The sequence below is a fragment of the Eurypyga helias genome, unplaced genomic scaffold, assembly GCF_000690775.1.
Source record: "Eurypyga helias isolate BGI_N326 unplaced genomic scaffold, ASM69077v1 scaffold5914, whole genome shotgun sequence".
NCBI classification, from domain to species: domain Eukaryota; kingdom Metazoa; phylum Chordata; class Aves; order Eurypygiformes; family Eurypygidae; genus Eurypyga; species Eurypyga helias.
Window position 1 is genome coordinate 127,064 of NW_010244249.1, and position 9,826 is coordinate 136,889.

A 9,826-nucleotide genomic window follows, 5' to 3' on the forward strand; every position below is an offset into this window, starting at 1 on the left:
GCATTAACTTCAGTACTTCCATTCTGAGGAATACATTTTAACATTACATTTTCTCAAATAATTTAGCCTATTGATCTTATTTTTGAAGCAAACTGGAATCCTGTAGTGTTGAATTTGTTGCAGTAAGCTTTTAAGTGGTGAAAATTTCAAGTCTGCTTGTTATGTTACTAACACTTCGCGGTATTAGAAATGATTTTTTAAGTCTGCAAAAATAATGCTTCGTTTCTTCACAATTTTTTTTTTTTTTTAAATTCATCATCCTTCACCTAAGAATAGGACACCATAGGGACACACCCAAAGAAGGAAATATGCATGTGAGGGAGATAGATGTAATGGAATTAATGGACAGATCATGGAAGGAATGAAAGTATGAAGAGAGATAGCAGAGTGGAAGTTGTACTTTTTGACTCAGAATAATTGTTTATTCCTTCACTTGGATCCTCACACTACTTCTTTCAGCCCTCCCTCAGAATTCTTTATGTTACAGTAGTACTGGAAGTAAAGATGGCCACAGATTTTGAATTACCAGGTTGACATACCTTTGAGAACAAAGAAGTTTACTATTTCTTGAATACCAAATAATTAAGAGAAACTATGCAATAAGAAAGGGTAACAGGCACACATTATTGTTTCTTTCACCCTCCTGGCTGTCCAGCTTCATGCCTTTGACTTGTGCTTGCTGTCGTTTTTTCCTAATTCAATTTATATCAATAGGTGTTTAAAAATGCTTATTTGTATCTAAAATTGTGAGAACTTAAGTGATGATGATATTCACTGCAAGCATAATGACAAAGAGGTCTAACTACAGCAGGGTTTTGTTACATTTTTCCCCTGCTTACACATATTTGGCAAGGACTAATTTTAAGATACGAGCCTGTTCAAACCCAAGGCAGCCCTCAATGTCTCTCTCACACACCACAGCAAGAGAATTAATCCTCATCCTTTTTATCCCAAAGCACAGGATTCAGAGGTAACTATTTATTTACCCAAACTACACAGGTGCTGCAAATCAGCATGAGACTGCTACTACCAAATAGTAATTCTACCTTTAAATAAAATCTTAAGTTCACTGATAAATCTGTTAGTGTACTCTGATCACAAAAGTCCCATTTTAAAAATCTTGAAGTCATGTATCATAGAAGGGAAAATACTATGTACTTCCTACGATGCTGTCCTTGTGACATTCAGAATTTAAACTTGTAGCTGAGGAAACATCACTGATTTTAGAGAACGACTGAAGTGTGTAGAACCCATGTTAACTACATAGCAAAAATTACATCTCGAAAGCAAGTTGCAGTCTTAATTCACTCCAAAACATTCCATTGCAAAAAAGGATTTGTTAAAATAGTACTTTATCAAAATAAATTACTTAATGCAAGTTATTTTAATTAAAAAAAAAAAACAAAGAAGTAATGGATATAGTTCATGGAAATAAATTACTTCATATTTCAACTACAGATTCAGTTACATTGTTCACAGCAAAAAAGATGAATATACCTGCATAATCACATTGCTTGGTGTCATTCTAAACAGCAATGTCCTTACATGGACAGTCAGCAGAGGGGACAAATTACTACAGTATCAGTGAGTTTAATTCTATTGATTCAAGATTTACTACCTCTTCGAAGTGTCTCTGAAAAGGTGCTCTTTAGTAATGCTTTATACAGCCTGCATTATCTTCACCAGAGTTTGCTGAGATACAGCACCAAGATTTTTATCAGCTGAGAATTGTTGATGAATTAACATCTACCGATGCTTTCTTTTCACTTTCTATAAAAAATACATGTGTCCATTAAATAGTCAAGTAATTAGAACAAGCTTTCAAATTCCATAACTGAAGGATTAGCATAAGATTCAGAAAAAATTTGATTGTTCCTGAATGGATACTCAGCTTTGCAAGTAAGAGTAAAATTCATTGTTCACCTTCAATAATCTCTGAAGAAAAAAAACCTGCATTAGAATTCATGATCAGTTCTTATGAAAAGTAAAATATTTTTCAGCTTAAAAACATAGCATTCTTATAACTAACAGTATAATTTCAAAGAATAAAAGGAGGAAGCACAAACAGTTATTTTTTTAATTTCCTATAGAATTCGTCTAATATAATTAGATCTGGTTAAGAAAGAGTTTATCACTCCTATATTATCGCATTTAGTTTCACTGAGGTTTTGTTTGATTCTGGATTCAGAAACAAATCTTTCAAATGAAAGAACTGTTTCCCAGAATTGTCAATGACTGTATCGCATTTCTATCTTTCACAACAACTGGAATCTCACAGGTGAAGCTGAGGGGTTTTGGCAGACTAGCAGTAAGGTCCAAGAAAAGTGTGTGTCTGTTTCCTCTGTCACGGGCAGAGCTGGTACATAATAATTCCTACAACACCATTCATTTGAACATGGCACCGATCTTCGCTAGTTTGACTAGAATTCTGCACACTGGTGTTTTGTGGAAAGCTTTGTTTTACAGGATTATCTAGCTATCGCCAGCCCTAGTTCTGATGACAACACGAACAAGCTGTTAAAGTTTGTATTTCTGTATTAAATGTGATGGTGCACATACAGCAAGGCCTCATGAGTTTTAAAGGAGTGCGACAAAATCTAGATCCATAGTCACAGCATAACAACAGCTACCAAGTTTGGGATCTAGAGACAGCAATTCCAGTATTTCCCATTAAGGTTTATCTTTACTGTTCTGAACACCCCAGAAGTTTAACGACTGGCACTAATTTCCTGGCAAATTCGCTTTCAATCTGTTTTAATTAAACAGTTTTTTAATTAAGTAGTCATCTAGTATATTTCAACACAATAACATACCAGATTCTGTCCCAGTCCTCATGCCTGCGTATCCATATCCACAGTAATATCGTGCCCTAATTTTCCCAAGATCAAGCCTTACTTACTTGGAAAACTATTCAAAACTCTTCCAATTTATTTCACATCAATTTTGTCCATAAGTATTCCAAAAGCCCAAGTGAATAGCATCAAACCATAATTAGTTGGTTACTTTACTCAATTCTTTCTGGCTTTGAGTAATTTAGTATACTTAGGTGTAATAAACATGATCTCAAAGTTCTCATTCATTACTGGTTTTATCTGCCAGAAGCAACTTACATTCACTGCTCAAGCATTCCAGACTCATTTTCTTCCTACTTTATTACCACAATGATAGACTCAGCAGCTACCAAAAGCTCTATTAGAACCGTTTGAGTTCTGAACTTTTAGTCTTCTTCCGAGACACCAATGTTGCCTACTTTTATTTCACTTCTGTCAAAATGACTACGAAAGGCAATTAAACCTAATTGGCAAAAAAACCCCAAACCCCTCATCCCTGAACTTCAGGGACTAACCAACAGAGGTCACTGTCAGAATGATTTTTATGGCGCATTCTTAATCTGAAGCCTGAGCATTTCCCAGTTCAGCTTTACTGGACGACGAGCAGCATCCTTTAGGTCAAAGCCAGCATCTCTGGAGTGGATTGTGCTATTGGCCATCTTTTATTCTACCTCAGGTTATGGTCACCATGAAGAGATTCTTTTTTTGCCTTTAAAGGCTACAGCCTTAACTAATTAAGCTGCATTAATAACTGTAAACTTCAAATCAGAAGTTTAAAGAAATCAGCAAGCGATTCATTGTGAACTGTGATACTCCATGGCCTTCCAGTTCAGATTTTCTGATCATGCATCACTTTCACGGGGAAATATTTAACACCGGTGAATTCTGGGCATCATAAACTGACAGCATGCCTTAAGTCTGGCTGACAGTTAAAAACTACAGTGTTCAGAGTTACAATCTGAAAAACCATTTCCATTTTTTAGTGTTGTAGCAAAAAGATTATTTCTGTTAATAATGCCACAGTTTATCAATAAAAACAAACAAACAAGGTGGCTAGACAGCTTCACAGTTTGAAGCAGAGAAATGGGATTTCGTGTTCGGTGCCTGGGCGTAAGAGGACTGACAGCTACTGGATTTGCTGCAGTGCAGCTGAGAACACATGCTCCTCTCAACTGCTAAAATGACAAAGATGATTTGGGAGAGTTTATGGACGCAGCTTTTAGTTTAGTGAATATTCAGACATCCTTCTTCGCTGCTTTTATTGCCTCCTCATCATTTACACGGCTTTTAGCACAGCCAAAAAGTAGTCAGAGGCTGGAACACCATCTGCAAAGGAAGTCCCATCTGCAACTGCTCCTGAGACACAGCATAGCTGTCTGTGTGCAGCCAGGAAAACACACATCTGACCCAGTTTAAAAAGGCTATCTGTAAATCTATCAAGAGCATAAAAGCTGCTTATGATTAAATGTACCCAACTCAGAGGTAAAATTATCCAGCTTAACCTTACACAAGTGTGTCAGACTAGTAATGGTGACACAGTGAAGTGTCAGGCTCTTCACTTCAAGATGAAAAGGGCATTCATCATCGCATTGTTCTGGAAGTTCTCTGCTATTTCGCTGCTTCACGCCTGTATCTGTGGCACAGTCTCAGCCCGGTGCAGTTTAAGATGCACACGGTTCTTTCAGGGAGTGACATAACAGACTGTTGCTGCAAAAAAGAATGGGAAGAATCTGCTCTCCTAGCCGTGGTGGACAGGACAAAAACAAATGGGCTAAACTTGCAGTACAGAACGTTCAGGTTAAGCATCATAAAAAACAGTGAGCATGGCGAAGCGTGGAATAGATTGCCCAGGGAAGCTGTTGCATCTCTGTCACAACAGATCTTTAAGATTAGGACAGAAAACTATTTATCATGAATGACACAGGTATAATGGGTCCTGCCTTAGGCAGGAGGAGGGACTGGAGACATCCTGAAGTTCCTTTCAGATCTATTTTTGCCGATGAAACAGAGTTGTTATAAAAATGTCCTTTCCAAATAGCCTTCCAAAATCCTACAGCATTTTGTGAAGGCTTCTTGCTATCACGGAAGCAGAATGTTGTCAAATTGATTCAGTTGATCTCACCTTATTTCTAGCCAAACCACGGCTAAGCCTGAAAGTCAAATTGTTGAAGTGATTTCCAGCCTCATAACTAGTGTGTGACAACTGACTGTTCTATGGCTGACCCTGCAGGCTGGTGCAAGTCTAATTCAAGTTACATTCCGCCTTTTGGGGGGATTTCATTTTTTCTGTTTTATAGAAAAGCCTCCTCCAATGGGTTTCCCTAAATTACATAACAACTAAGACAATGCTGCACCTACACAACACTGTTTGAAGAGAATGATGGAAGGCATAACCTCTTTCTACGGAACTTGCAGTTTCTTCATGGTTTTTGGTTTTGGAATTCTGGGGGTTTTTGTTGTTTCTTTCTTTATGGGTTGGGTTTTGGTCCCATCTGTGTCCCCACCCCGCTACCCGGTGACACCCTGCAAAGGCTCCAGGCTCTGTACTGAGCCTCGTTATTTCAAAGATTAGTTGTATGTCAACACCAGTGTGTGAAAATCCCTTTCAGATTCAGGACTTGAAAAACTATTCCTATTATTTCTCACACTTCAGCACTTGTGGTGGTATTTTCAAGCTTTCCTTCAAAACCAAGGGTCTGAAATATGTACTTGCATGAAAAAGGGAAAGTGAATATGGCCCTATCATGATAATTTTAAGAACTGTTATTTTACATATACTCTAATAATTGCATAATTCACCTTAAATTAATAAGATAGAGAGACAGCAAAGACCATTCATTGCAATCCCATGAAAGTCTTCATGCTCCAGTTATGAAAATGCTAGCTAATCACATTTGACAGCCAGTATTTTCACAGATGCATTTGGTCCTATTAGTGTCTCATTAGTCCTCCCTGGAAACACAGACCTGTTGAGAGGGTAACTGCACAGAAGATTGCTGCTTCTCCTGTCATCACCCTTGATTTTAAACATTAGACAGAGGTAAGAAAAAAAGTGCAGATTACAGTCCATGAATAGGGGTTTGACGTGCACCATAATGTGTGTACAACTAAAAAGGGTTGACAAGACGGTTCATATGAAACTTACCTTAGTAGTCATTGAAAGGAAAAATATTCCAAATATACAGGCATTAAGAACAATGTTAAAGTTTCCAGAAGAGAAAACAAAAATACTGCTCATAGTTTAAAGTAGGTGTATGCCACAAGTAACACTTGAAGTAAAAAGAAAAAAAAGAACATGAGAATGTGCATAGAAAACAAATCAAAGCACTGAGGGCAGATAAGAGACAAAAGCTCAGTGAGGCCTATAATCTCCCATGCACGGCCCCAGCTCACTCCTTTAGACACGACATTCTTCCTGGCTTGACATGACTGCACGTGCTTTCCAAAGCTCTCCTTGCCTTGGCCATAAACATAAGGACTACCTACCCCTACTTCAATGAGTTCAGCGTGGTTCCAAAAGGACTACACCCACACTAGCACAATATAGCTATTTATTCTATGAATACTTGTCTAAGCAAATAAATGTGTGAAATAAATACGCATTTTATGTAGCCTGACCCATCACCCCGTTCACTGATAAGCCCTATAAATTTCCCTCAGCCTGTCAAGGATGGAAGATGAGCACTTAAAAAGGAGGAAATAAGAAATGCAGAAAGATTATCCTGTCCCTGTAACATCTAGCTACACAGCTGTAGAGGCAATCTCCAGGAACATCAACCTGGTGGATAACTTGCAAGTTTGCTCTCTTGTTAGTTCAATTGTTTCTGTGGGACTTATGCTCACATGAAAACTGAAAGGATATAGAGCAGCTGGCTTGGGGTGGTTTTTTTGGTTGGTTTGGTATTTACTTTGGTTTGTTGGAGGGGTTCTTCTGTCTTTTGGGTTTGTAGGGTTTAAGTGAAATACACACTAATATTATTGGAAAAAAAAAAATCTACTTCCATAAGATAACACCAATACTGACGGAACAAGCAACAATCTGCTGGTAAAAAATTGCAGTGGCTGTAGTTCCAGAGGAAGAAACAACATACAACTTAGTCTTAACATAACTTGTTCAAGGAGACCTAAGTAGATACCTAAGCGCAGGCCAGAAACTGTCCTGATATAGTCTTGAATCAGGGTCCATTAAAAAAAAAAGGAAAATCTTTCAAAAGACTTTTTTTCCTACAATAGCTGGATAAAATACTGAAAACATTAATAGGGTGGTGGGAAAGGTAATGTTGGAGCTCCAATTCTCAGGTAAAATTGACAACTGATATATTATACTGTAGAACACATTTTCCACACAAAATATAGCCATAGAAGAATTTCACATTACAATACTATTAAATATAGAGCTACTGAATATTGTTAATGTTGTTGCTGTATCTATTTTTTCGCCTACAAAGCACATTACAGAAATTGAATTTTCCATAAAGACCTATAATAAAATTAATGATATTATAAAGACAACTAAAATTACATTACATTAAAGCAGAAATAGAAAACAGAAATAAGAAGTTACTCCAACAATTTATAAAGGCAAAAGTCTTAAAAAAATCATATAGAGGTTTATCAAAAAGAGGTAGGGAATCCGGGAACTTGAAGGGAATTAAGGTTTCAAACAGTATTATAATATGTCTGGATTGCAGATCATGAGCCCAAATGTACAATATTACCTGGAAACAAAATATTAATATCAGGAAATACATATATTTTCCCTCCTAGACCCCATAATACTTCTTGAGACATAAATAATTCAAATCAATAAATTAAGAGGAAACTAAATTAAAACTACTGCCTAATGCAACCTTACAAAAGCCAGTCTGTGCAAGTTCAGTATTTCAAAGGATGATTTTCTCCAACAAAAGTAAATCACTACTTCATTAAAAAGATGTCAGTTGTCCCTGTGTAAAATCCAAAGAAATAATCTGGCTAGCAAATCCTCAAGAGTTTCTAAAAGTATCAGTGGAAACAGCACATATGATTAACATCCCCATAAGGATCTCAACCGAATGCAAGTGAAGAAATATTTCATAGATAGGTTTAGTTTAGCAACAATTTTTTCCAAGTTATTATTGCTTTCCACAAATACTTAAATAATGAATTGCACACATATGTGAAAATTACCACTGTGAGAAAAAAGCGTACTCAAAAATGTTACATATAACTGTTTATCATTCCAAGCTGCTTCTTCATGAATGCATTAAAAAGGTGTGACTGGGAAACAAGTACTTCTTCCGCTGCTTCAAAAACAAGTAACTGAGTTCAGGACCTTATCCTGAGCATCCTGTATGAAGTACACCTGCCCTGATAACATTTAGTACCTCCCAGTTAGAGGCTGTTTATTTATCTCTGAATGGACACTGATTATTCCTCCATTCGCAAGTAACTCAGTGCCACAGGAACTGCTCAGCAGACAAAAGGGTTTCATGCTGAGCTTGCTGTATCCGTACATACACGCTATTGGAGGCTTTTAGCTCTGACTAAATTCAACCAAGTCCCCTCCACTGGACATCCCAAAGTGCATATGTGGTTGAGAAAGAAAAGTGTTCTGTGCAATCAAGAAACATGGGGTACCACGAGAGACAAACCAATCTTGATGTTAATATGGGGTTTAATATATAGAACACATTTGTGAAACCCTGTTTTGCAGGGTATGTGTTTATGCCAGTATATGCTTGGGGGGAAAACAGCTAATAACAATTCTTACATAATGCTACAAAATGCATACTTGGACTTAACTGCTTACTGAACATGACTGTATTCCCCAAGAGCAAGGACACTCATCTACTCATCAGTAGTTCCTTTCCTTATAAAAAGATGAACATTAAGCAAAACAATCTTCTTAAGCAACCACATCTTTTTAGGATCTTCAGAAAAGCTCTCAAGCCTTAATATTCTCCCTCTTCCTCTAAAAAATATTTTTAATGAAACAGGGAATTTAAGAGGAAAATAGCTTGACATGCACAAGTACTGTTATCTGCTTAAGGAACTAAAATGACACTCAAAATGAGTGTCAGGAAAAACAGATTTAATACCCATGAAAACTTCTATATGACATACATCTATCATACAGCAATCTGAACAAAGTCTTCAAAACCTCCATTAAATTTTGTGTCCAACTCTTGACAGTTATAAAGTACTAACAGAGTAATGTAAGATTTGAGCAACTTTAAGTATTTGTCACATAATTTGTCCATAGCCAGGGCGTGGAATAGGAAGAGAAAAAGGGGCTGTTATCAAATAACATTATGCATTATTACTTTAGGCAATTGTAATGATTTATTTGTATAACAGCAAACTCAAATTTAATTATATAATTCTTGTGTTCCCATTAATAAATATGTGGACAGTGGAAACCTGCTGTATTATGCTGTTTGTAATGACTTCACAAAAAATGAGCAGACAGATTCACTGTAAAAGGCACCTCATTTCAAGGTCTATGGGCCGACGGTCAAGTCCTGAGTACTCAGCTGCAGCCTCTACACATGTCCTTCAGATTCCATCTCTACACCACAAATCCATTCGTTACAATTGTTAATAGCTCCACAATACATCCCGTCAGCTCAATTACTGCTGTACATGTATGTTCCTACCTGCAAAGGGAACAGGTGCATCTTTATCCAAAGCAACAAGGGGAGGATCCAAAATTACAGTGTCATTGTTTTCAGTTATGATTCCATGGTACGATGTCTCAATCCAGGGCTTGTGTTTGTTCACTAGAAAAGAAATAGTACACCTAATCAATTTGATTTGTTTTACATCCATTCAGCTCATTTTATCTTTAAAGAGAAATTATTTAACATACATCCAATATTGATGTTATTACTCAAAAGCCACTAACAAGACCCCAAAGTACTTAATAAACATTCAAATATTAAACCAAAATGACATGCACATTGCATCACAATTCACTAATGAGGAAACCAACACTAACAGACATCCCTCCAATC

General features: G+C 36.8%; 1 protein-coding gene across 1 annotated transcript in view; it reads right to left on the reverse strand.

Moving 5' to 3' along the window:
* The window catches only part of LOC104508153 (calsyntenin-2-like), a gene marked incomplete at both ends in the record, with an annotated part of 136,628 nt that extends 127,036 nt beyond the window's left edge, over positions 1-9,592 (reverse strand). The window contains one exon of the mRNA XM_010149678.1: positions 9,470-9,592. Within this exon, the coding sequence (XP_010147980.1) occupies positions 9,470-9,592 (123 nt within the window). The remainder of the gene's footprint in view (positions 1-9,469) is intronic.
* Positions 9,593-9,826: the final 234 nt, after the last annotated feature.